Source organism: Pimephales promelas, chromosome 8, assembly GCF_988280905.1.
Source record: "Pimephales promelas chromosome 8, fPimPro1.hap1.1, whole genome shotgun sequence".
Classification (NCBI taxonomy): domain Eukaryota; kingdom Metazoa; phylum Chordata; class Actinopteri; order Cypriniformes; family Leuciscidae; genus Pimephales; species Pimephales promelas.
Window position 1 is genome coordinate 28,471,110 of NC_142776.1, and position 27,630 is coordinate 28,498,739.

At 36.0% G+C, this 27,630-nt stretch overlaps 3 protein-coding genes across 3 annotated transcripts; 2 read left to right on the forward strand and 1 right to left on the reverse strand.

Annotated features, from left to right (window-relative positions):
* Nucleotides 1–269: 269 nt before the first annotated feature.
* arhgef25b (Rho guanine nucleotide exchange factor 25b) lies at nucleotides 270–12,531 on the reverse strand. Its single transcript, XM_089134265.1, has 16 exons — nucleotides 12,246–12,531; nucleotides 10,533–10,659; nucleotides 6,637–6,980; nucleotides 4,635–4,709; nucleotides 4,425–4,549; nucleotides 4,256–4,322; nucleotides 4,069–4,172; nucleotides 3,910–3,979; nucleotides 3,714–3,803; nucleotides 3,509–3,601; nucleotides 2,095–2,145; nucleotides 1,908–1,985; nucleotides 1,556–1,747; nucleotides 1,288–1,468; nucleotides 1,004–1,188; nucleotides 270–843 (listed from the first exon to the last, which is right to left on the reverse strand). Exons 1-15 carry the CDS (start codon nucleotides 12,288–12,290, stop codon nucleotides 1,007–1,009), a joined length of 1,824 nt encoding a protein of 607 aa, XP_088990391.1. The 5' UTR covers nucleotides 12,291–12,531; the 3' UTR covers nucleotides 270–843; nucleotides 1,004–1,006.
* Nucleotides 12,532–15,428: 2,897 nt separating this feature from the next.
* Nucleotides 15,429–19,138, forward strand: ankrd33ab (ankyrin repeat domain 33Ab). The gene is made up of 3 exons (XM_089134266.1): nucleotides 15,429–16,550; nucleotides 16,860–17,000; nucleotides 18,018–19,138. The coding sequence occupies exons 1-3, from the start codon at nucleotides 16,430–16,432 to the stop codon at nucleotides 18,854–18,856; spliced, it is 1,101 nt and encodes a 366-aa protein (XP_088990392.1). The 5' UTR covers nucleotides 15,429–16,429; the 3' UTR covers nucleotides 18,857–19,138.
* A 1,939-nt stretch (nucleotides 19,139–21,077) lies between these two features.
* Nucleotides 21,078–26,832, forward strand: LOC120491382 (uncharacterized). Its single transcript, XM_039689168.2, has 8 exons — nucleotides 21,078–21,178; nucleotides 21,847–21,897; nucleotides 22,498–22,830; nucleotides 22,924–23,235; nucleotides 25,078–25,401; nucleotides 25,570–25,697; nucleotides 25,822–26,002; nucleotides 26,423–26,832. The coding sequence occupies exons 1-8, from the start codon at nucleotides 21,157–21,159 to the stop codon at nucleotides 26,620–26,622; spliced, it is 1,551 nt and encodes a 516-aa protein (XP_039545102.1). The 5' UTR covers nucleotides 21,078–21,156; the 3' UTR covers nucleotides 26,623–26,832.
* The last annotated feature ends 798 nt before the right edge of the window (nucleotides 26,833–27,630 follow it).

A 27,630-nucleotide genomic window follows, 5' to 3' on the forward strand; every position in this document is an offset into this window, starting at 1 on the left:
TTAACTCAAACGTAAACGCGAAAGGCGAAGCTTGAATTAACGGGTATGTCCCTCTTTGGTTAATGTACTTTCAAGATGGAGGGGCAACATGGCGACCGACATTAGAACCCCTTACCCGTATATGTATTTTCAATGGCATATTATACACTCACGAGAATACTTTATTACTTGAATGAAGTAAATATACATTAATGAGCACATATATTTTTGAAAGAACTAAGTGTTTTTAGCTAAGAATAAACAAAAAGAGTTAAACAGTGTAGCTTTAAGACAAGTGTAAATCTTGTATGCTGAGTAAAGTTGGAATATAGACTTACAGAAGTCTTGGATCACTTAAAAATGCTTTAATTGACAGCTTTCAAAAGAAAAATCTATAGAGTCATTCAGTGAATACACAATGCTAATGTAAACATCTGAATAAGAAAAAGTAACACTGGATAGCTTGATTTCAGGTAGTACACATACCTGAAATTTTACAGTACTGTCACATTATATATCATTTAGAACCAATTTCAGTAATATAGATTATCAGTAGCTACATACACATTCTCAATCTTTTGTAAATGATATCGTCACTGAGGCAAAGTTTAGTGCATAAAGTCCAATACTTACTTTATTTTTTGGTTAAGGTAACAAAATACTTGATACCATTTTTGGGTACTGAAGGTTGTGTTGAATTTATGGTTTGTGTGAATTTTCATTTTGAAATGGCAGGTGGAAGAATAAATCAGTTAATTAACTCAATTCAGTCTTTGTTATCAGCGTTTATTGGACATAACTAGCACGGAAATGGACTAAGTCTTAAAATGTTCTCCTGAGGGTAGTTGAGAAGTTGTCAGAAAGCTGAAAATTAAAGGAATAGAGTGAAAACATATGGGAGTACAAATATTTAAAAAAAAATATATAATGCAATGAGACCAGATGGACCTCTCTGAAAATTTTTTTTTGGGGGGGGGGTTAACGAACAAATTATGATAACTTTACAAATCAAGCAAACATTGACCTTTCAATGAGGCGTGGATGGTTGTGAGGAATTCCAGGAGCGCAGGCAGGGCAAACTCTGGCGGTCCACTGAGGCAGAGCTATAGGGTCGCAGGTCAGAGTTCAGTGAGGGTGAAGTTGTTATGTTCTTTCCCAGGCTGAGGGATTTAATTTCTTTTCTCTGGAATTCAATAGGAGACTGCAGAGCTATGGGTACGATAAAGCAGATGAAAGAGAACAGTGTCCATTAGGAATTCTCATACATGGCAATGTCACACAAGGGTCGTGCAAGTATGATACTGATACCGTTTAAGAAGTTGCGCTGTGTCTCCAGCATCTGTATGATGTCATTTGCCCAGGACATTCTGATTTCTGGAGTTGATGCCCGAAGAACGAATCGCTGGATGCTTCCATCTACATTACGAGATGTCAACACCAACCGACACGAGTCGTCTAGGCAACAATCCTCAATGCCCAAACAACTAATCTGTGAAAGATACGAATATGGAAATAAACATTTACCCTCATATTTATTTTGCCTACAATCTCCTACTTTTTGTTCTCTGCTTTTCACCTTGATGCTGTTTTTATAGATGTATCCTGTCAGGGAAAAGCCTTTCTTGCGGTCAATTGGCTCACTGAGGATGACAAGCTGCTCAAATAGGAACACCCGTCTCTCCTTGGGACGGGAGAGGATGCTGTTCTCATTCTCAATGAATGTAAAGGTGTCCTGTTGCAAGAGTTTCCCCTGTGCTCTCAGCTGACCCTATATGAACCCAATCAATCACAGGTGATCTGAGTGAAATTTTAGCTTAAGGTAATAAAAGAACTATAAATGGCATAATTTTTTTATAAATAAATACTGAAGCAGTCCAAGGTGAAGTAAACCATTTCTATTTCTGCAGTGTGTTTGAGTGTCATCCTACCTCAAAACCCTGAAGTCTTCCAACATTCATCATGTCGTTACATCGTTTTGGAACAAAACACATCACCTGCACTGCCCTCTGTAATAAGGACACAAAAAGAGAACGGAATAATAAGTCAATGTCAAGTGATAATGAGTTTGTTCTCGTGTCCTCACTTTTTTTAGAAGCCGGTAAAGACTGAACCTACCTCAAGATCTTCTGTTTGTCTACCTGCTTTAGTGTAGTACTTCAAGAAATCCTGTAAATAAACAACATTTAGGCAGAATACTAACAGGCATGTGGACTTCAACTCAACTCCATAATTTGCAAAGAAGGACAAGAATAAATATGAAAATCAAGGCCATGAAGTAACAGTTTCTGTGTATATATATAACATATAAGGGTTAAATAAAGTGAAAAAGTGAAAGTGACATGTGAAGACCAAGTATCAACCCATATGGTATATGGTATCAACCCATAGTTGGAATTTGTCCTCTGCATTTAACCCATCCAAGTTAGTGCACACACATTAGGAGTAGTGAGTAGTGAACGGACACTCTCCAAACCGCAGATACACACACACCTTGAGCATTGGGCAACCATTTTGCTGCCGCCCCCGGGGAGCGACTCAGTCATTTCCTGCCGGTATTGAGAGTCGAACGAACCCATAACATTCAGGTTACCAGTCTGACTCTCTAACCATTAGGCCAAGACTGCCCACAAGGCATGTTTGATTTTATTTTCAAACAAATCACTAAGAATTAACAAAATCCATCAAAAAAATTATTTAAATACTTAAATTACTTAAATACCTGTTTTTTGTTATCCACTTCATGTCAGTTCATACAATGGCAAGATTCAAAAGGTTCAAGAGTTTGATGTTAGTATGATTTTCTTTAAATTAAAACTTTTTCCGCAACAATGCATCAAATTAATTAAAAGTTGTAAAGACATTTATAATGATAAGATTTTTAAGATTTATAATCAAAAGATTTCTAAATTGAGTTTTGCCATCACATGAATAGATTGCATTTTAAAATATATAAATAGAAAACAATTATTTCAAATTATAATACAATTTCAGCTATGACCAACAATTTTATTTATACATTTTTTAAAATTTTAGAATTTTAAAATAAGAAAAAATTAAACTTTTTTTTTTAAATTTTGATTATAAATCTTTTTCTAAAAAAATATTTATAATCAAAAGTTTTCTAAATTGAGTTTTGCCATGAATAGATTACATTTTAAAATATATAAATAGAAAACAATTATTTCAAATTATAATAATATTTCAGCTATGGCCAACATTTTTATTTATAATTTTTTAGAATAAAAAAAAATTTAAATTAAAATTTTTTACATTTTTAAATTTTGATTATAAATCTTCTCTAAAAAAAGATTTATAATCAAAAGATTTCTAAATTAAGTTTTGCCATCACATGAATAGATTACATTTTAAAATATATAAATACAAAACAATTATTTCAAATTATAATAATATTTCAGCTATGGCCAAAAATTTTGTTTGGATGACAGAGGAGGAAAAAAATGGTTCACTATTATAAGAAGCATCTATTTTGAATGAGTGTGTACTTGTGTACAAGCTCACATTAACACACCTTCAGCAGCAGCTGATATTTCATGATTCTCTGAACAGGTTTGATGAGCAGGTCATTTAACTGCAGTCTGTGACCCAGCTGTTGTCTCAGTTCCTACATTGAGAAAAAGCACGCAGGACAGTCATAGACCTTTCCCTCATACACCAAATAGTAAACATGGCCACATAACTATACTAAGATCTGACCACATTTCAGCACAAATTACCTCAAAATAGGTTTCAATGTACTCTGAGACAATATGCTCTGACTTCGGCTTGTTCTGACAGTAGACCACATACATGTTGAGCCGCCTCTCCTGGGAAACACATAGACATAATTGTTCCTTGGCAAATGTTTCAAGTTATGTAATACAAATACAGAATGTATCATTAGCAGATGAAGGAACTAAAACATAGACTTACATTTTTGATAAACAGTTGTGCCAGCAGGTCAGGTTCAGACATACATTTCTCCAACTCTCCAAGAAAAAAGCTGTTTAAAAAACAAAACAAGGTATGAGCTGTAAGAAGGTCAGGTATGCACACCTCATTGGGCACAGATCCTATCAATAGGTGACCTACTCTTTGTGCCAGTCATAGATCTGATGAATGTTCCCAAACACTATTTTATCCTTTCCTTCCAAATACTCAGGCACTCCAACACTTTTCATTGTAGCCATATAACCCTGGAGAAAGGGAGAAAGTGAGAGTTAAAAAAAAGAATGACTAAGCTCTTCTGTGTGTGGGATTGAATGCATGTATGCGTTACCTCCACTACAAGCCCAAGATCTTCCACATATAGCTTTTCTGTCTCGACCAGCTCTGTCATTACATATCTATGAGTAAGATATGAGGAATGTCAGATTTGGAGAAGGATTATTAATAATACTTCTTTTCACAAACCGTGGGTTTGGGTTCACCATCAATCAAATACCTACATGGTTTTCTCTAATGCATTTCTTTTCTCCTGTTCTTCATCCTGCAGGCTCAGCGATTGTATGTGTGTTTCATCATTTAAGGAGGCACCTCTCTCCCCATAAAGCACATCGCAAGACTGATGCCTCTGAAATTGGACTCATTAGCCATCACAAGCACAAATCAGCAGACAGTTAAGTAAAATTGTCCAGTAATCAGTTCTACTGTATTACCTGCAAGAGATCATTTAGGTATCTTGGGTAATAGGGACTGTCAGGAGATGCTGGCCCTGAAAGTTCATCACAGTCCTGCATGCCACAGGACAAGAAAGTGTACGGTTTTAGGATTAAATACAGTATGAAAAAATTACACTTAACACTCTACCTGTGATATACATAAACATTCAAACGTTTTTGGGTCGGAAAGATTTTTCAAATGTTTTTGAAAGAAGTCTCATGCTCACCAAGACAACATTTTTTCGCTCAAAAGTACTGAAAAGCAGTAACCCACTAAGCAAAATGATGTCCAAAAGACGTCTTTTCAACTTCTTTGTCACAAAAGTCGGACGTTGAATCTTTTTTTGGCGTGTTCTGCACGTCTGATATAAACGTACCTTCGTACAAGTTTAAAAAACTAGTCAAAATCTGGCAATTGTAGACATATTTTCAACATCATTTATGGTTTCTGGACTCAGGATAATAATAATAATAATAATAAACACTCAGGATGCATTAAATTAAAACTCATGTTTATTTCTATGTAATTTCCTTAGATGAGGTTTAGATGTTGATATTTGTTTAATTTTAAGTCACTGTTGGGGTGATCAGTGTTTGCTTTAGTTGGGCTCTTGGTCCCAGTTCTTCTTACTTTAGGTTTTCTTTTTACACAATCTTTTGAGAAAGTGCATAATATAATAACACACAGACATAAAGATTTTGCATATGATTCACAACAATGGTGCAATAAAAAAAGCTTCATTCTGCAATGCATGATGGGTAGCTTTTATACACTCTAAAAAATGCTGGGTTGATTTAACCCAATTTTGGGACAAATATGGACAAACTCAAACATTGGGTTAAAAATGTAATTTAAAAAAAATGTAACCCAATGGCTGGGTTTGTCCATATTTGACCCAAAATTGGGTTAAAACAACCCAGCATTTTTTTAGAGTGTAGTACAAAACATTCTTGATTACAAAGCTTTTTTTTGTTTTAATTGTCACCATTGTTGAGAATCATATCCAAAATCTTTATCTCTGTGTGTGACTGTGTGATATATATTTTCTAAATATTGTGTATACACATGCTTTTTATTCACCTATCAAATGAGTGATCATTTTGATGCTAATGGCCCAAATAATGCAGTTCCACAAGATTGATGTTTATAAATGGCAGACATAAAGACAAAAGTCTAAACACAACTTTAAATGCTCACTTTGTGTTGATTATCTCATCATCAATAAGGAGCTGATGACAGCCGATTTTACTTTTTCTTGGCTTACTCTGCCACAACAATGGTGTTATACAAACACACAGCTACAACAGCCAAAAAAAAAAGCTAAAGAAGAACTGGGACCAAGAGCCCAACTAAAGCAAACACTGATCACCACAATGGTGATTTAAAATGAAACAAATAACTTCTAAGCCTCATCTAAACAATGTAAGGAAATTACATTGAAATAAACATTTTTAATTAAATGCATCCTGAGAGTGTTTATTTGGTCCAGAAACAGTATAAATTGTTTAAATGAGACCACACCAATGGCCACATTTGAACTAGTTTTTAAACTTATGAAGGTTCGATGAACGTCTAAATCAAACGTGCAGAACACGTAAAAAAAAGACGTCATAAACTTTAATTCTGGCTCCTCTGTGTACGTCTTCTCAACGTCCGACTTTCGTGACAAAGACGTTGAAAAGACGTCTTTTGGACATCATTTTGCTTAGTGGGAATATTGTGAAATATTATTAAAATTCAAAAGAAGTGTTTTCTATTTAATACATTTCAAAATGTTTACATGATGCTTCAAAATAATTCCAATATGCTTATTGGTGCTTTTTTTAATTATGTGAGTAATGAAAGTTTATGAAAGTTCAAAAGAACAGCATTTATTTAAAAATGACTTTTACTGTCACTTTGGTTCATTTAATGCATATTTACTGAATAAAAGTCATTTCTTTTTTTTAATCGCACTAACCCCACACTTTTGAACAGTAGTGTAAATGATGTGCATACCAGAGATCTGTAGGAGTGGGGCAGTTTTTTGGACGTCTCTGTTGGGCTCAATGGGCTTTGAGCTGGTGAAAGGGGTAGAAACATATAGCCTGACCTTTCTGGGCTCTGAATGACATTTGAGCTCTGACCCTTGCCACCTCCTCCCAGACTCAGCTTTCGAACTGGGCTGCTCAACCATCTCTTGAAGGCCTTCAGAGAGTGGGTAGATGTGTTAGATGGCCGTCTAGTGGAAATAGGCTGATATTTGCTGGGTGAGATTGGAGAAAGGTCATCAATGGAGACGGGGGTCAAAGGTGTATCAGTAGGCAAGGAGACGTCGCCAAGCCCTGTCAACGTGTATGACTCTACAGAGACCAAGACAGAGAAAGTAAATAGAAGATATTTAAAGCAAATCTTCCAAAAAACAGCACTGAAAAAAAGTCATATTTATGGTCAAGCAAAAAATAGATGGAGCCTATGATTGTCAGAACTCTGCTAGAAAAATATTATAACAATCTTTGACAAATTATTAGATGGCATTTTTAGGTCTACAAATATAACAATTTGTAACTATATGCATAATTAAATGATAAAAAGTGAATTTACACTGATTGATTGTACTGACAACCACTATGATAAAAAGGGGTGTTGAACACTTACCTAATTTCATTAGCAGTGACCTTTATTTTCATCTACTCTGGCCATTCTTTTGCCATAAATAAAGTGTTTTTTCCTTGATTTTGTTTATTATTATTTAAAAAAGTAAAAGTCTATTCATTGTAACTTTTGATCAATTTAATGCATAAATAAATTCCTTCCAAAAATAAAAATAAGAAGAATATCCAACTGACCTCAGACCTTTGAATAGTAGTGCATGTTGTACAATGATTTAATAAAGAGTGAATCGGGAGAAGTAATGAGATATATCAGAAGGGAATTTCCAGCTCCACCACTAATATTCATCATGCAGTTATTTGTCCTGAATTTTCCACATAGTCCTGAAAGGTGGAATATAAATATATCTGGCAACACATGAGATTCTGCCTTATAAGCAGATGATACAGCTTAAAAATGGTTTGTTTTTCCCCCTGATTTAAAAGCTTTACAGCGCAATGTGGGAAAAGCATGCCCTATCTAAAGGGCAAAAGGGAGGGAAAGACTTTGAGAGAGAGAATGAGGGACAAAACAGGTCCCAAGCAAATATAACAACTCTTAAATCATTAGAACCTTCTTTATAAACAAACCTCAAAAATATTAGATCAATAACCAATCAACTCTTACCATTGTCATATAACTACTAAATACAACTTTTTCAATTTTAACAGTTTCTTATCTAGATGCCTGCCTCATTTTTTAAAATATTACATGGGCTTGCACCTCAACCACTGGGTGAATGTATACAACAAAAAAACAGCAGTGGCAGGGCAACTAGGGCAGCCACCAGTGTTGTACTGTTCGACGTAGTAAGTTTGGCCAAACAATCTTCTCAGTACGGCAGCAAATTATTGGAACTGTCTCCCTACTGAACTCAGATAAAGCACCAGCTATCTATCATTTTAATTCACATTAAAGCGATGGATTAAAACTAATCAAAACTGAAATCACCAATTGTCGGTTTACCTTCTCTCAGGTATTGCGCCTTTTGTACGGTAATTATTCAATTATTCTATGTTTCTTTCTCTTTTATCTTCTTTTTTCTTCTTTCTTAATTGTTTCTATTTTTCTATTTTGTTATTGATATTATTAATGCAATATGATAATGTGCTGACCTGCCAAGGGACTACAGATGAAAATGAGCTTTTCTGCTAACTCTGGCGCACTTACATTTTGAGTGTAAACAAAAAATGTCAATGGATGTGCATTGTCCCTTTTAAATAAATAAATAATAATAATAATACACAGAAAGGATTCTACTTTTTCTGTACATGGATTAGCTGTTTCTAAAGGTCGCATAACCATAATCCCGCAATAACCTATAAAACAATCATCTACACACACAATGCATCAGCATTTCTACAGATAATCTGTGCAAAATTATACTGACAAAATAACAATATTAAGAAATGGTTAATTACTTTTACAAACTGCAGGTATTGTGATGAAGCAACAAAACAATGGTATAATTAATACACTCGGTTTACAAGCAAATAATCTTTTTCAAGCTCCAAAATGTGTAAAGAATGAAAGAATGTTTTTGGCCCATTCAGAATTCACAATTTCCATCCCTTGAAAACAGCAAAGCCTACCCAAACACAATGCAAATAAGATTTGAAGAGATCTGACAATGCAACATATGACTATAGTCAAACGTGCAACATACGGATCACTTACCTTGCCGTCTGAAGCAGCAATCACACCTGGGCAAAACTTTCTGACAGAAGTGTACACAGCCACACACCCGTGGGCCACGATGCCCCTTCATTCCAGCCGAGTAAGCACTGCTGTATAACTTACAGCATGACACTGACGATGTTTACAGGGAGACACACGCCTACTCTCAGTTCAGAGGTAATCCCTGAGCTCTGAATTCACACGCAACATCTGTATAATCCCTGCTTTTAGCCACATAGACCCACTGGTACATCATGCCTCTTCACCTTCCATTGAGGAATGTCAGAGTGAAAGAATGGGGATGTGGAGGGGTACGTGGTGTCTTTGGCTCATGTAGAGTTAAAGGTGGCTTGAAACATAAACTTGCCTATTGCAGGGTTTCTTTTTTTATTCGTTCATTCTTCGGATTCAATGGTCCACACTCCAGCGCAGTAGGTGGGGGGAATGTACCTATCGTTTGTTTGCTAACTGCCTATCAGTATTCTCCATATATCCGAGTGAAATTGCTTCTCGAACAAGAAAAAATGTAGGATGGGTCACGGCACGGGACAGTGAACACCACTTTAACTTTTTTTTAGTAAGAGTTAAAATACTTACTCTGTATTTGCGTGTTGAACAAGTGCACCGTCGACGATGAAAAACTCAATAAAGGAGAAGACAAACAACAAAGTGGACATGCAAGGTTGAAGGTACTCGCGTTTGTAGCTACAACTCAAGTTTAAAAGATAAAGCAAGCTGTGTTTTCTGTCCTATGCAGGTCAGGTGGATTAATACAAAGCAGTTGTAGTTTGATATGAAGGTTAGAAAAGCTAAAACGCTTGCTCGCGTAACCACAGACGTCAAAACGAATAATCATGACGTCGCTGCGTGGTTCTAACATGCACTTTTCTGAGCGCGTACCCGCGCTGCATCGACACCCGACCGAAGCACACACGCTAAAACATCAAACAACGCCTGATTGCAAGGACTAAGTTATCTTTCAAGTCTTATTGCGCTAATACTGTCAAATATACACAAGGTCAACATAAACAGAGTTGGTAAACTTATGTCTAAAGTCTTGAAAGCACACATTTGAAAATAAAGTGCGTGCGTGTCCATTAGATGCGCTGGTCTTAAAGTGACAGTAGCCCAATAGTAAACATGCTGCCGCTTGTCACCCAAAAATTAAAATTCTGTAATAATTTACTCATTCTAATGTTGTTCCAAACCTGTATTCGTTTATTTTCTTGTGCTAAAAAGAAAGAAAGAAAAAAAGAATATATTTGAAGAATGTGGCTATCCTAACAGTCCCCATTGACTTCCATAGAAAAATATACTATAGAAGTCAATGGGGTACCCACATTCTTCAAAATAACTTTTATTTTCAATAGAAGAAAGAAGCTTATAGAGAGTAAATGATGACTTGAATTTTTTTTGTGTGTGTTTTTTTTTGCTCTTTTAACCATTCTTTCAAAAACATAGACCTACAAATTAATTATCAAAAAAAAAAAGTGTGGAAGCAAGACTATGCTTGCATGTTTTGTCTGTGTGTGAAAAGGAATTCAAAAATTTTTAACATTATGAAAGGGTATGTTTGACCCCCTCACCTTTGCCCTCAGGTGTTCGTTTGGGTCTTGAGTTACAGCTTTGTTCTTCAGTTTCCAATTTTGCGTCCTTCTTTGAACAACCACATCTGTCTTCCAGTAAAGTACACCCTTCATTGCTTTCTTGGATCTGAAACAGGTCATAAAAGTTAGTGTTATCCTTCAGCTCTGAAGGGGCAGAGCTGTAACTACTGTAGCTTTCCTATCATGCATGTCTATACCTGAGCAATTCATATGTATGACCTAAAAGAAGAAGACCACATTCTCAAATTAGATCGACAAGACACTCCTGGTTAAATCTTGAGAAAGTGTTTCACCCCAAAATGAAAATAAATATATTTTGCACGTAAAAAAGTCATTAGGGATCCCCCATAAGAATTTATTTTTGGATTTTGGGAGGTCCTCGGAAAAAAAAAATGAACATAAAAAATGATTGTGAAAGTTATAGGTCTTTAGTGACGTTTTATGTTTATACCTGTAATTAATTTATTTCCTAGCGCGAGGCAGCAATCAGGGAAATCATTAGCTGAGTGAGTTGTTGTTGTGGTGCTCCCGCTAATGTACGGACTGTAATAAAATTGCTCTGTTGAGGCTGCGCAATTATTTATTTATTAGGCTACACACGACCAGATGAGTGCTGTTTTCCTGAATGCCATCACGATTGAAACCAAGATATTGATTTCATTCACGTGCTGCTATGATGGTCATGGAAGAATTAAGTGAAGTAGCAGTACCCCCCAATTATGGTAGGGTAATTCGCACTCTGCTCAATAAAGCTTTTGAACATGAGTTCTCAACGGTTCTGATCATTGGTTCTGTATTTAAATCAGCATAAATTAAAGAAAATACAATAGTACCAAGACATTTTGATTAAAAGATTTGCCTTTCTATTAAAACATTGACAATCTAAATAAAGTAAATCTGTGCCACTCTCAAGGCATTCATTTGATTTACAGTATATACTGTATATTTCCATATACAATATTCCAGATAAGCTAAGATAACACTTTAAAAAAAAATCTTGATTATTTATCTACTGTAGGAAAACATCCAAAGTACAGTTTACTGGAGGAGGCCTTATCTTTTGTGCTTGCTTCCTTCATTTGCAGTAAACATTTGGTAAGTTGGCCTAGTTGGAGCAATATCAGTATTGAGCTGATGACGTGTTGTGACAAGTTTGGCAAAATTCTATCGAAGGCTTAAGTCTTAACCATGAAGCAATCATTTTCCGATTGGAAGTACAAGGCCAAAAAGCCTTTCAATGAAACAGCAACTCACTAATTAATGGTCTGTGTAATTCCTGCTGATCTGATGCTGGCAAGAGAGACTGAAAATAGGTAAAAATAAGAATTATGCCTAAGGCATGAGACACAGGCCTGCTTTCAGTCACTCTTGTTTTGACTTGTGTGTGTTGGTCTGAGTTATTAGGGTATTGCTAAAGCATTCAAGCTCTTTACACAAACAATTGAGAAATAACTAAAAGAAGGGTAAGTAATAATAATAATAATAATTAAGGCCCAGTTTCACAGACAGGGCTTAGATTAATCCAGGATTAAGCCTTAGGTCAATTAGTGCATTTAAGTAGCTTTTATAAACGTCCCTTAGAGAAAAAAAAAAACATTTATCAATTTTGCACAAAAAATGTGTATAAAAAAGGTTGTCTACATAAAGTATGTTCCCATTTATAAGTAAATGTGTGTGAGTGTGTTTTCTTACCCAGTGCTGGTTACTCAAGTCCAGGGATTGGTTTGATAAAGACATTAGCAGTTTCTCTGGGTTTCCCTGAAATTTGGCCAAACTCTTTATTTTCCTTTTTCTTTGTCTACAGATGAATGAAGGAAATGTTCGGCTGTGTGTTATTTCTTCTCTATACTAGTAGTCCAGTACTGTCCAGCTTAATCTCTACTCCGCTCTCCCGGATTCACTAACACTCATTCTTATCTATCTCCTTCTGCTGTCCACCACCCATTCTCTCCTGTTTCTCCAACACCCTCTTGCTCCATCTTAACCTCCCAGAGAGAGAGAGAGAGAGAGAGAGAGAGAGAGAGAGAGAGAGAGAGAGAATGGAAAAGGACTTAAATAAAGTCGTATTTAACATGTACAAGTCCCAAAGGTTAGGATTAGGGTTCTTCCTAAGGGTTAGTTTAATTAACTTAAATTTAGAACAACAAGTCAGTGAGAGGCCACCAACATGATATAAAAACAATATGCTTGTTTGAGGATGTATATTCTAAATCTATTATACTTATCCCCATAAGGAAAACATTTCAATAGTAAAATAGTGTCTAAAAAAAATCTATAAATGTTGAAAGGTTAAAAAAAAAATAATTTGAGAAAGTAGCAGAGTACAGTTACGTGAAAATAATAATAAAAAGTTGCTTTCTATTTTCTTTTTATACACTTCTGTACAACAAATTCAATTCTAATTCAATTATTTTAATGAAATAGAAAATGAAAACAAGGTTGATGTATTGTGGTTGAAAATGAAATCGGGTTGACTTCAGAAACCAATAGTCGGGTTCTGACGTCAATACGATGTAGTGTTGGAACGTCAGGTTGTGATGTCAATCCGACTTTCATTTCCAACCATAATGCAACCCCTGCAACCCAAATCATCTCATCAAATCATTTACTCCACTATATTTCTCATCAGAAATAAAATGGCGTAAAAAAGTACAATATTTGTCTTTCAAATGTAGTGAAGTTAAAGGTGCTTTGCGCTAGTCTCTGAGTTTTTGCAGAACTATGCCCCCTCTGGCGACAAGCGAAACTGCAACCAGAGGTGTGCACGCTCATGGACCACACGCACGCTTGCACAAGCTGTTCATAACCAAAGGAGCATCAGCCCCACAAATCTTTTGTTAGTCATAATGTCTTCAGAGCTAATAAAGTTATAAATCTGCAAGTCATTTTAAATGAAAGGAAATGCATTTGAATAAATTACACACTTATGTGTAAGGGGAAAACCAGTAGTAGAAAACTTTTTGTTTCCATTTATCTCCATGTTGAACTATTTATGTGCTTACTGTATCCACTTATGATTTTATTATTATGGAAACAAGTTCATGAACAATATACTTATTACTTTGTATAGGATCCAAATATCCATAATCCACATAAAACAAACAATATATAAGACAAAAACTCAGAATGTCCTGAAACCCACCCACTGCATGTTTAACTTTATCAACGTCATTTAATTCATAATAATTTTAATATTTAAATCTTTGTCGGTATGAGACAGAGAAAAAGAAAAGGAGACCATTTTGAGTTTGTAAGTAATATAAAAAAGTACAGTTGTAAAAAAATGCAGAAAGTTTTCAGTTAGGGTTATAGTATTTATAAGGAGCTACAAAAGAATAGAAGTCAATGTCCCCATTTAGATAGCTAAGTAAAGCTAGTAGTGTGTGTGTGTGTGTGTGTGTGTGTGTGTGTGTGTGTGCGTGCGTGTGTGTGTGTGTGTGTGTGTGTGTGTGTGTGTGTGTGTGTGTGTGAGATTATGCTTCTAGTGCCTGTGTTTGGTCCTTTCTGATCCTGAAAGGCATTAGTCTAAACCTGAGGTGTTACAGAGCATGTATACATACCTCTAGGATCACATACACACATGCACTACAAAGACATGAAGCTGTCTGTTGTATTTTCTGGGAGCTGAGGTTTCTGATCATAAGGACGGGAAAGTTGATTCAAATAGCCGTGCTCACCGAAGGTTCTTCTTTTCTTCTGAAATGTGGACACAGGTGAGTTATACTCCATATTTATACAATATCTCTGTTAAATGGAGGAAAAAAGAGCTTCATATTGGTACACTAGAGCTCTAAAGAGAATGTTTATTGCTGTATTATTGTAATCTTTGGATTGTGTTTTGCTATATTTTGCTTTGTGATATGCTCAACTCATGAAATGTTTTATTTATTGCTGTTTTGACAAATAGAAATACCAGTTTTGTAGCCAAACTAAATATATTTACAACTTAAAATAGCTGTATAAGATCTATTTATGCTACTGTTCACTGAGGTAACATGCTTTTAAAGAGTATGTAAGCCTGTTTATTGGTATCTGTGTATTTTAAGCCTGAGCAGATTTAGCACTGACAATTAAAGCACAGCTCTCCCGGGCTAAATCCAGAGCTATTAAAACTCCCAATTTTCTCGCATCAGAAGCTCTATTGAACTGTAATTGTTGCAATCGCTACAAATTAACTATTTTTTATGAAGGTTCTCGTGGTTTATCTCTGTTGGTCTGTTTGCCTCAATACAGGGGCCGTAAACACTTGTAGTGCATTTCTTCACCTCGAGTTGCTGACCTACTACAGTCACATTGGAACACTTTCCTCAAATGCCAGAAAAGATGATGTAGACAACATTAAACTCTTGAGACATGGCAGCAGTTCAAAGCTCTGCCTTTGAGGACCCAAACCTGGGGTCAGGCCCAGCTGAGGATGAAATATCATTGTTGGAAGAGTCGGACTCTGGAAGTTTGCTCTCTGATGACTCCGTTCTCCCTGATTATGAACAAGAGGACAAGAAAAAGGAAACTGCCAAAACACTATATGAGGCGTGTGTCCAAAACGATTCAGAAGCACTGAGGAGAGTGTTGGAACGTGGTGTGACCCATGATGAGGTCATGGAGGTTGACATTAATGGCTGGGTAAGATATTATAAGATATTGCAAATTAGTATTAAAGATCATGACACTGACTGTCTAATCACTGAGCTGAGAGGTCAGTTGCTTTTAGTTTTTTATTTAGTAGTGAGCTATGAAAGATTGAGGTAATCCATTCAAAATAACTTGTCAACCTTTCATTACAAATATATAATATCATTGTCAACCATTTTATATCAGTCTACCTTCATATTGGTAGCACTTTATTTTACTTGCCTAAGTAACAACTGACGCTTTTGACCATATACGTCAACATCCGCCATTTTAGGGTACCCTTTAACGTCAGTTAGATGACGATCCTGGGGCGTCATCCAATTGACGCTTTACCTTTAACGTCAGTGATGGGGTAGATTTAGGTCTGGGGTAGGGTTAGGATTAGATAAAGTCATCTAACCGACGTTGGTTATATAAGGCAACAACATTGGTTAAAGGTAGGTTTAGGGGTAAGTTCTGGGTTAGTACCTAGTTATTACCCAGGTATTGCAATTACTACATTAAGTACATAGAATGTACATGGGAAAATGTTAGATGGTTCTAACTAGTATACAAGAAGACTATGGGTTTTTTGTGTAATAAATGTTCTGTGAAATTCCCACATTTACTGTTTTTGGTTAAGGGTTTGGATTACAGTTAGAAGAAACGGTGCAACAACAAATCTTGGAATCTAAATGGAATTGCAATGCACCCACATTTATGTAATAAGTGTATTGCATCAAACAGTTAAGTATAGTTAAGGCTACCTAATATAAAGTGTGACCAATGTTTTGAACAAATTTGTAGGTTATCGATAAAGGCTACTTCGACATGGTTTTCTATGGGAGTTTCAAATGTTTATGAGTAAAATGGGGTCTGAGGTGTTTCTTGAAGAGACTTTTATGTTTAGTTTAAACTACAACTTGGACAACCATTGCAGTCTTTATAGCAACTAAATTCATATTTGAGGTATGACTGCATTTCATTTGAAATTTAACCGCATGTAAGTCAATTTAAGGAATATTGGAATTAGGAATTAAAGGAATAACAGACCTTATTGTAATCATGAATCAAGAACACGTATGAAATTATCATTAGAAATTCCTGAAGAAAAATATGCCTCGTGTTATGGGTTATTATGGTTTGACTGATCATGAAAGTGTTGCCTGTTGGTGTGGGTGTCCATGTGCAGTCTGTCTCTAACCTTTTTAACTGTAAATTGACAGAGGTCCTTATAACATGATTCTCTCTTCTAGAATGGACTGATGGTGGCTGCATATAAAGGATTTCTTCCGATTGTTTATGAGCTGCACAGCTGTCCACACCTGGACATTAACCACCAAGACAATGACGGCAACACTGCTCTAATGATCGCTGCTCAAGCTGGTCAGTTACCTTGTCATTCACTTTTTTGGATGGTTGTTAGAGGAGCTACTGCCTGGGTTCTGCTGGCAGTAATAGTGTTACAGTATACACAGCCTAAGATTGTTGAGTTTTGTGAATATGGTTCAATAAGTATAATTTACATAAAATGGAGGTGTTTATATAAATGTTACATTTATGTTAAATACGCATGTTAAATTTGTTAAAGTTAAGCTAAATACTTTTTAAGGTTACAATTTACTGTTTAGGGATTTTATTTTGTATATCTGTGGAAATACATTGTGAAACTGATTTAAATCTTTCTGTACACAGGTCATGTCTCCATATGTAACTACATTATGAATTACTTCCCTGGAGCAGAGACAGAGATCAGAGACAACAGAGGATTCACCGCCCTCATTAAAGCTGCCATGCAGGGCAGGACTGATGTGGTGGCAGCTCTTTTAATGCACGGTTAGTAATTGAATACCCATGCTGAGATGCTGGAAATGATCTCTGAAGTATGAGCATTTCATACACTGCTTATATGCATCATATCACTTGGTTGGGATCGACAATAAATCACCAAATGACCCACATAGCCAATCAAGAATGGCATGCTGGCATAGACCCAGTTCACCTCAGTAGCACCTATTGGATTAATTAAGCAGCCAAGCATAAGATCCGCGGAAGGCGCAAAGTTAGTTCTTCTGACAGCATTTTAGACAAACACTTTTATATATATATATATATATATATATATATATATATATACCTAAAATAATTGTACATCTAAACTAATCTCAATATGTTTGCATGTCATGACTCTCCTGTTCCCTCCACATTATTCTTTAAATTACTCAGGCTTGTCAATGTGCGCATTTTAGGGTTACACTTTATTTCGATAGTCACTTTAGACGTTGTACTAATTATAAGTAACTTTTCAACTACATGTCAACTCACTCTCATTAGAGTATTAGTATATTATAGTAGACTGTCAGTAGACTGTTAGGTTATGGTTAGGTTTTAGACTTTGGGTTAGGAGAATAAGTTTACTTGTAGTCGCCAAGTTACTCATAGTCAGTTGAATGTCTGTTGGGGGACCAAGAAAATACGGTAACGCTTCCTTTTACAGTCCAGTTACCCATGTAAATACCATGTACTTATTTTAGTAACTACAATTACTGGGTAATAACTAGTACTAACCCCGAACCTACCCCTGTTCCATGTACTTACCTTATATTAGCCAGTACTTCTAGGTAAACACTGTACTGTACTGTAAAAGGAAGCGGTACTCAAAATACAGTGTTAGCAGATATTAAACTGACAGTCTACTACTAATACTCTAATGACAGTTAGTTGACATGTAGTTGGAAAGTTACTTATAGTTAGTAGAATGTCTAAAGTGGACTATCGAAATAAAGTGTTACCCATTTTAGTGTAATCTCTGCTTCAGTAGCATCCTCTAATACACAATGTTCTCTTTCTTAGGTGCTGATGTAAACGCTGTAGACAAGAACCGTGGTAAATGTGCACGTGACTGGGCACTGAAAACAGGTCGCTTTGAGACACTGACACGTCTGCGCCACCTTGTACTCCATCCCACAGCGGAACAGTTCTGTGACACCTATGTCCCAGAGTGGCCCGACCTTAAGTTGCTGGTCAGCAAAGCAACAGCCAATAAGAGTGCTGGCCAAAAGTTGACTCATCATCTCAAGAGTACATTCAGTTTCAGTTTTCCACGCGACCCACAGGAAAATGGCGTCATGGATCACATGGTGCGAATGACCACCAGCCTACACAGCCCGCTCATAGCCACGGCCACGCGCCCGCTTTGCCCGAGCAGCCCTCCACAGGTAGGTAAACGTCGGCTGGCTGTGGCTGAGCTGATGCAGAAGCACTCAGAGAAACAGCTGGAGGAGAGTTCGCTGTGCCATCGAAACAGCTCCATCTGCAGCGTTTCTCCATCTACCCACTCCGTCGAGTCCGTCTCCGTGTCCTGCTGTGCCGATACAGAGAGGCGTGGAAGTGTGCTGTCCATTGCTCAGTCCGGCATGCGCACATTCATCCCTCGTAGCGTAGCGTCAAGGCGCAACAGTGTTTTCCCCTCGGGCTGTATCCCACAGATCAAGGTCACTAAATCCTCTGAACCCACTCCAAAGAAAGTGAAGAAGAATAAAAGGCAGAAAGGTTACCTGGAGCCTCCAAAGTGGAAGTACAAGGAGGCCAAGGAAGAGAAGAAGAAAGAGAAGAAAGCGTTAAAGGAAAAAGAAGAGAAGGAAAAGGACAAGAAAAGCAAAGATAAGGATAAAAGAAATAAGACAAAGTGATGACTAAGGGTTTTTGAAATCTTTTAAACTCTGATAAGCACTCACTGTCCTCAGTGTTGTGGGGCAATGCTTGATGACAGAATCAGTGAAGCAATCCAGTGAAGAACGCATGGGACCTGAGAAGAAGTGCATTTTGAAACCTCAGCGGTGCAGTCCTGTCTCACGAAATCATTTCCTACCATCATTGGCAGTTGAAAGGGGAAATGTATCAATGATCGTTTCAGTCCATCTCAAACCGTTTAAGATATCTGATTGAATGACTTGCAATAGTTCCTAAATGTATTCTGCATTATGTATTTAAATAAACAGCAACATAATCAGAACTGAATTATGCTAGAAATAATTCAGTTCATATATTGAACAATTTAATTAGGCATAGTCCATCACTAACATATAATTAAAAAACTACAACAAATTTATCATAGCTCATCTGTACGTATTGAAAGTCCCCGTGAAATCAAAATCGAACCTATTTACTTTGTTAGCGCATATTACTAGTCTTGTGGTGAACAATTAATCCGTGCAAGTAAAAATATATTAAAAAAATGTTTTACCTTGGTAATCTTTAATCAAAATCTGAAAAGTTACTTCCGGTCTGGTACGTTTTCTTTTTCTGATGACGTAGGTTTCACAGCTTGGGTGGGGAAACGCTTAACCACTCCCCTCAAACTGCTAGTTTGCTATGAGCGAGAGAAGGAGAGGAGGAGCGCTAGAGTAAAACCCTGCCCTCTGTTCAATATTCCGTTTCACTTGGAAATACGTCACAGCACTGGAGAAAAATCGTTCGCAACTTCCGGTTCACGGGGACTTTAAATGCTGTGGATTCCATATTTGCAAAATTATCTAATAAAACAAACATTTTAGAGGTTTTGCAGTGACAAAATGCAATCGTGACTGACTTGATCACGTATTATGTTTATAAATATGTATGATCCATAGAGTGCCGAAGTTACGACATCACTCTGTAGGCCAAAACGTGGAAGTGAGTTAGCATTTTAGCATTACGGTTCCCTCGCTCTAAAGCCTATGTGATTTTTGAACGGGTTTTTGCTAAATCGCCTGAAATAAGGTCTGTGGTGAACAGAGCCTCTAAATATTTTCACGTTTTAATCTATGACATAGAACACACAGTTATAACCTGCTTGTGTTTTTTTTTAAACTGATTGTGTTGTCTGATTGTGTTTTTTAAAATCTTTATATAGGCTTCAAAATGTATAAATGTTGGATTAACTTGTAAAGATTATATTGCTAGACAAAACGTGTAAGGGTCACAACTCTTTGTTAAACACAGATCTTATTTTTTGCGATTTTCCAAAAGTCTAGGGGGAAAATGCATTGCTTTTCGACCGAGGGAACCCATGCGCTGCTAGCTTCCGAGTTGTCCTACAAAGTGACGTCATCACTTCGGCACATTGTAAGATGCTGTAAATATGATTTAATAAACGACGTATCCTGTAGTACACAAAAATGGTCTTATTAGGCTTTTTCTCACTAACTCTCTTCCAACTGTGCCTCATCTCTGACAGAATGGCAGAGACAAATGTGACTGAACAGTCAGTAATCTGCTCTTTTACAGTTATGCAACACAACCATCCTAAGAGCAGGAGTAAAGCCATGCAGGATTAGAGGTCTAACCAGGTCACTCAGGTTAAGCAGAGGCCTCTGTCTAAGTTTGGCTTTTAAAGGATGTGCATTGGAATCACGTTTGTAGTGACAAGATCTTCATCAACAAGGGGAGATAAATACTGTGTATTACAAAGCAAAAGGATTAAATTTGAAATAAGATTGTGGGAATGTGCAGGGGTATACAATTTAAAAAGAAATATGATGTGATACATTTTCTATATGGATAGAAGTATAAATATTATGGCTAATCAGTATGCAAGTTAATTTTTCTGGGGGAAAAAATCTTAACATCTCAAGTGTGCAAATGACACTGTTCTTGGTGAATTATTTAAGCCTTTATCATCCTAATGCAAAACTATAAAAGAAATAAATAGATGAAATATAATACAAAAATAATTTTTTAATACAAAAATTTTTTTTTAATAGAATTATTTATAATATTTCACACAGTATATAGTGGACTAAAAGGTTATTAGGTTATTTTACAGTAAATGAAAAAAAAAAACCTGTCACATCCTTTTTTGGGGGTCAATATCCTCTTTTTTTTGTTAGTGGACTTCCTTAGTTACTCAATGCAGTGTTTCGCCAGGTGGGTATTTTTGCTCAGCTTTCCTGTGGATTTAAGTTTATTCATACTGTCACAGTTTCATTTACTGGTACATTTACCTGTCAGGATGTTTCTCCCCAACACAAGAGGTAAGTGTTTATTTCATTTTCCTGATGCTTTTAAAGTAGACGAAATATTGCTCATCTCATTGCAGTACATTGTCTATCAGTGGAACATTTCATTAAATTTAGCTAATTGCAAAAACACATAGACCTAGCTCTGATTTCCAGTTAACGATTGTTGTTCTCAGTTCATTACATTTGCAACTAAACTTGATGTCAGGGCTACCCAGTGAACTTGCATAATTCTTCCCCATTTCTTTCAACAATTAAGATATACAATGAATTTGCATTTATTAGAAGAGCAATGGCTTGATAGATAGAGCTGGCACTATTATTGATTCTGAAAATATCATCATAAGACCCCATTGAGCTAATAACATTTCCATTACAGTTAGCAGGACTTTGGCAAGTTTAGTTAGTTTAGCCAATTAAGCAATAAGTGTTGAAAACAGTGCTCCTCTAAATCTTGAGTTTGTTTGACTCACAATAATATACTTTTGTAAAGTTTGTAAAGTATTTTCAACCAGTAGTCTAAAACTATATTAACGGTTTAAATGTTTTTTAGGGGTTTAAATAATGTCGTCTTCGTTTTTTCCACCATGTATAAAATGTTGAAACTTGCACATTTCATGTACTTTAGGAATTGGGAAGTCCTGTTTTTCACAATATATCGCAATTGCTCTTTCTTCATATAGCGCTAGCTGTGGTGTGCTGGATAATGTGTGTGAGAAATACAGCGTCCCAGGGTAAGAATCATTTGATCTGAATAACCTACTCCTGTACAGAGGCAGAAGCACACATATGGTCAGTACAAGGGAAGAAAATGTTGCTACATAAATGTGTAAAAACTGTGAATGATCGTAGAATATGATAAATAACAGTATTGGTAATGTTAGGTTCATCATGCCTGCGCTAACTTATGCAGGTTCTCTTTCTATTGTCCAACTACACAACAGTTCGATCATTTTTTTAAATGTTTTTGAAAGAAGTTTCTATTATTACAATTTATAAAAAAAAACAAATTTTGACATTTTAAAAGCTGAAATGAAAAGCATTTATTTGAAATAGAAATTTTTACTGATTAATATCCTTGACTGATAAAAATAATTTTCCCAAAATTTTTGAACCGGAGTGTATGTGTGACAAGGTCAGTGCAACATAAAATCCTAATACTAAATGAAAACAAATCCCATGATTTGTTTTTATTTAGTGTTGCTTATGCAGTTTGCTGATTTGAAATGAACAAGCACACATTAACTAAATGAAAAACTATAAATTCTGGTCAAGTATTGCATTAATATGTATTGCCCTCGCTTTTCTTTTCTCATTCTGTCTCTCACCTCTAGTATCTGTTCCAGCCCCTACACTCAAGTTCGATTCCTGGGTGAATGAAAGTAATATTGTGCTAAACACTGTATTACTTGTTTCCTGTGACGCCCCTAGCGGTGCTCCGTATCCTGTAACTGTGTTTGTGGGCAAGCTAGAAAGCTCCTCACAGACCCCAAAGACCACAACACCGTGGGTGACCTCTAATGTCGTCAATAATCCGACTTCAGTGAATTTCAGTATCCCCGCAATACCCAAGTACGAAGGGAAAGTGGTGTGCTGGTACCGATCCACTCGAACTGAACTGAAGAATACTTATTCTGAATTCAGTAACACTGTTCCCTTATTCGTATGTAAGTTTGATTATGCAAGTGTGTTTTTAAAAAAATATATTAGAAATTTTCTACTGAATTGTCACTCTATTTGTCTCTGTTTCCCTTTACCAGCTGCCCTCCCTCCTCCCAAAGTGTCTTTGCACCCCAATTTCGTTGTACAGGGTGGGAATTACACTGTGTACTGCAATTCAACCGCTAGTCCAGTCAGAAACTTCACATTAAGTCTGTATTACCGCATCCTCCCTGTCACACCCGGAACCAACTGGACCTCCGCTGGTTCGGTGTTTCTCAAAGATGGCATTAGTATCTATTTAAGAGAGACGAATGCAGCCGTCCAAATAGAGTTTGTCTGCACTATGGAGATGTTGTACAGTGGAAAAGTTTTGCATTCACTGCCGTCTAACATTGAGCAAGCCTTGCCAGGTACAGAGAAGCAATGCATTTCTTTATGTCTAGAGTTAATATGTGTGCGTATATAGTGTACACACACACGGTCAAAAGATTGACTCAAAAGACTTAAAGGGTTACTTCACCCAAAAATGAAAATTCTGTCAGTATTTAGTCACCCTCATGTTGTTCCAACCCTGTAAGACCTTTGTTCATTTTCGGAACCCAAATAAAGATATTTTTGATGAAATCTGATAGCTGGATCCCTCCTGCATACTAGTCCATAGGCTTCTTGAGGAATTGAAACTTGCTGGCCTCAAAAAGTTATTAAAGACATCGTTAAAATAGTCCAAGTGACTACAGTGGCTCAATCATAAGTTTATCAAACGACGATGACTTTTTGTGCGCAAAAAAACAACAAAAATAACGACTTTATTTTAACTATTCATTTCCTTCTCTCTCTGACTCGAGTCAGGTTACTAGTTTAATAGCGTAAGCTTCTGTTATTGTACGTCACACGCATCACACACATGACCAGCGTCGGCCAATAGTGAGCCTACGTGTGACGTAGCTCTACGCTACGTTAACTGACTAGAGGCGCATAGAGAAGAAGTGAATAGCTGAAATAAAGTCGTTATTTTTGTTTGTTTTTGCGCACAAAAAGTATTCTCGTTGCTTGATAAAGTTACAATTGAGCCACTGTAGACACTTGGACTATTTTAACAATGTCTTTAATAACTTTTCGAGACCGGCAAGTTTTCATCCCTCAAGAAGCCTATAGACTAGTATGCAGGAGTGATCCATCAGATTCATCAAAAATATCTTAATTTGTGTTCCGAAGATGAACGAAGGTCTTACGGGGTTGGAACAAAGGGTTAGTTCACCCAAAAATGAAAATTCTTTCAGTATTTACTCACCCTCATTTTGTTCCAAACCTGTAAGACCTTTGCTCATATTTGGAACACGAATTATTATATTTTTGATGAATTCTGAGAGCTGGATCACTCCATACTAGTCCATAGGGATTGAAACTTGCTGGCCTTAAAAAGTTATTAAAGACATCGTTAAAATAGTCCAAGTGACAGTGACTCAATCGTAACTTTATCAAGAGATGAGAACACTTTTTGTGAGCAAAAATAAACATAAATAGCAACTTTATTTTAACTATTCATTTCCTTCCCTGGGCCACTAGTAATTTAACATAGCGTGATAGCATAGGGCTATGGCTCACTATTGGCCGACGCTGGTCATGCGTGTGATGCGTGTGACGTACAACAGATCATATGCTGTTAAACTAGTAACCTGACTCGAGGCCCAGAGAGAAGTTTCTTTTTTAACAATGTCTTTAATAACTTTGAGGCCATCATGTTTCAATCCCTATGGACTAGTATGGAGGAGTGATCCAGCTCTCAGATTTCATCAAAAATATCTTAATTCCTGTTCCGAAGAAGAACAAAGGTCTCACGGGGTTGAAACAACATCAGGGTGAGGAAATACTGACAGAATTTTCAATTTTGGGTGAACCATTCCTTTAATGGTAACCTCAGGATATTTATTCTAAACCTCTTCAGGATAAATATGAAAATGAATTAAAGACAGTATACAACTGTAAAATAATGTGGATAGCATAGTTTAGATAATGTTGTCTTCAAACAAATTTGTGAGAAATCTGAGTATAACTTTAGATGTTCACATCTTTTCTGAAAGACGGAAAATTGGTTGAGAGGGGCTTTGAGATCTGAGATGCCAAATCTGTGACCAAATTATTTAAGAAAAAACAATTGAGATTTCCTTTCCCATGTGTTTTTTCACATTTCAAGTGTACCTATGTTTTCTAAAAAAAAAAATGGTGCATTGTTTTCCCTTGTGCTCCATTAGAAGAGCTTCCGGTTCGCCTCGGGGAGCAAGATCAGGGAGAACGCTGTGTGGGATACCTGAAGGTCAAGCTCAAAGGCAAGTGGGAACCAGTTTGTCAGAAGGAATTTGAATCATATGACGCTTTTATTACGGCTAAAGTGGTGTGCAGGGAACTGGGATGTGGGCACGTGCTGGAATCGGAGAGGATTTTAAAAAACGACTGGAATTTCTCAAACACAATCGGGGGTATCAGATGCAGTGGGAAAGAAGAAAAGACCAGAGATTGCCCAATGAATGAAATTGAATTGTGCAAAAAGAGAGGCTTTCACTACATAGTTTGTTCAGGTGAGACAGATTAATAATATATAAATATATATATAAAAATGCAATGTAATTTTACCCGAAAATGTTCTACAGACCTCCAAAAAAACACCAATTCATGTGGTCTGACTAATTCCCACATACTTTGTACCTTTCTAATAAATGTTTTTGTTTCACCCTCCTCTTTGCCAGATGCATTGCCCCCTCCTAAACTGTCTGTGATGACTTACGGTCCTGTCCCTGAATTGTATGTCAAGGAGAAACAAAATGTGGAATTCTCCTGCTCCATTGACTCAGCTTATTTAAAACCACAAGACTATGTAACTCACCCCATTCACACTTATACTGTTACTCTGAATTGTTTTATAATTATTACATTGCAAATATTGTTTCTGGAACACAAGCAGCAATTTTCTTTACAATAGTCTTTTCTTTCCTGTTTAGAGGTACATCGTGTTTAGAAACAATGGTACTGTTTTTAGAGAAATGAACATAGATCGAGGCACCTCTGCATCTATCACACTTGAATCATTGCCTGGAGTATATGATTGTTCATACCAACTTCATTCTTCATCTCCAAACATTAAGCCTATGTCTCAGCCCAGCAACAAAGTCTTCGTTTACAGTGAGTGTCTATAAACAACAAACTTTTTAATACATGATAACTAACATATTACTTCATTTCAGCACTTTTATTATTTTTTTTGCATCTAGTCATGCTCTTGATCTGTAATCTATAATGTTTAATGTGGAATTTTAAATAACAAACACCAGGGGTCAGTGCTGAGCTACTAATTTGTCATTTTTACATAATAAAAATTACACCTAAAGAATGAAGTCAGTAACGTAATAAAAGCTGTTTTATTTTTGATTGAGCAGGTCACTTCTAGGTTAAACAAAATTTTAACAATGTTTGCCACAATTATTCATTTTCGCCGCACTGGCAAGGTCCTATAGTTTAAAATGTGACTTTTAGGGACTGCGCCCCTAAATGTTGTCCTAACTTTGACCTACTTTAATGTTCACTTCTGTTTTTATTTTTCAGTTTACAAACCTCCGGATCCGGTACCAATTGTTGCAGGTGTTCTCACAACTCTTATTGGGGTAGCAATTCTGACCTATATTTGTGTCTATAGAACCGCGACACAAGAGGTACAGGGCAATGAGTTTCCAGCAGATTCCCAAGACCCAACAACAAATGCTGAAAACCCAGATCACAATGTCTACATACCACAGCAACTGTAGACCAAAGAAAAATAATTTATGGCTTGAAATGTATTCAACTTCACTATAAAAATATTTCACCCCTACAACTTTCCACATGAAATATGACGTTTGATGAATTTTGCAATGCAGTTGTACAAAGAATTATTGGAAAGGTTCATTAACCCTTTCTTGCATTAGTTATGATAACATCAGTCATGAATTTAGTTATTTCTCTGTGTTTTTATTGCTCTTAGGGCATGAAAAACAAGATTTGAACAAGATCATTTTAAAACATTGATACCTTGAAAAAAATAAAACATTGATATCAAAGGTTCGGAAATGAAATCTATGGTTTGTGAATGTTTTAAATAGTCTTATGAAATTGTTATAAAATTGTCTGTAATGTACTAAATTGTTGTGATCTGTGCCGCTGTCTTGGCCAGGACTCCCTTGAAAAAGAGATTAGTAATCTCAATGGGATTTTTTTTCCTGGTTAAATAAAGGCTAATAAATAAATAATAAATAAAACCTTTGGTTTTGACTGAAGATATACTATTAAACATAATGGATTTTAAAAAAAATAACTTTTAATTTATCATAAACAATATTGTTGTTTAATTTAATAATTATTATTCATGTTCAGACTGAACCAATAAAACATTTTAACAGGATAATTTGAATATTCACAAAATGTGTGGGTCTAGGTAAAAAATGTAATTTTCGGGAAAACTATGGATTTATATATATATATATATATATATATATATATATATATATATATATATATATATATATAGGCTATACACTACCGGTCAAAAGTTTTAGATCGATAAGATTTTTAATGTTTTTAAAAGAAGTCTCTTCTGCTCCCCAAGGCTGCATTTTTATGATAAAAAAAAATACAAAAAAAAAATAATATTGTGAAATATTATTACAATTTGAAACATCTGTTTTGATTGTGAATAGGGTATATATAGTGAAGTGTAATTTATTTCTGTGATCAAAGCTGAATTTTCATCATCATTAGTCTCCAGTGTCACATGATCC

Coding starts and splice junctions, on each gene's coding strand:
- arhgef25b (XM_089134265.1), bottom strand. CDS start 12,290: ATGTCTTTATCAAACCAATCCCTGGACTTGAGTAACCAGCACTGG. Junction 10,660..12,245: donor ACTTGAGTAACCAGCACTGG/GTAAGAAAACAC, acceptor GACCTGTTTCAG/ATCCAAGAAAGCAATGAAGG. Junction 6,981..10,532: donor ACGAACACCTGAGGGCAAAG/GTGAGGGGGTCA, acceptor TGGTCTCTGTAG/AGTCATACACGTTGACAGGG.
- ankrd33ab (XM_089134266.1), top strand. CDS start 16,430: ATGGTGGCTGCATATAAAGGATTTCTTCCGATTGTTTATGAGCTGCAC. Junction 16,551..16,859: donor AATGATCGCTGCTCAAGCTG/GTCAGTTACCTT, acceptor TTCTGTACACAG/GTCATGTCTCCATATGTAAC. Junction 17,001..18,017: donor GGCAGCTCTTTTAATGCACG/GTTAGTAATTGA, acceptor TCTCTTTCTTAG/GTGCTGATGTAAACGCTGTA.
- LOC120491382 (XM_039689168.2), top strand. CDS start 21,157: ATGTTTCTCCCCAACACAAGAG. Junction 21,179..21,846: donor GTTTCTCCCCAACACAAGAG/GTAAGTGTTTAT, acceptor TTCTTCATATAG/CGCTAGCTGTGGTGTGCTGG. Junction 22,831..22,923: donor CACTGTTCCCTTATTCGTAT/GTAAGTTTGATT, acceptor TCCCTTTACCAG/CTGCCCTCCCTCCTCCCAAA.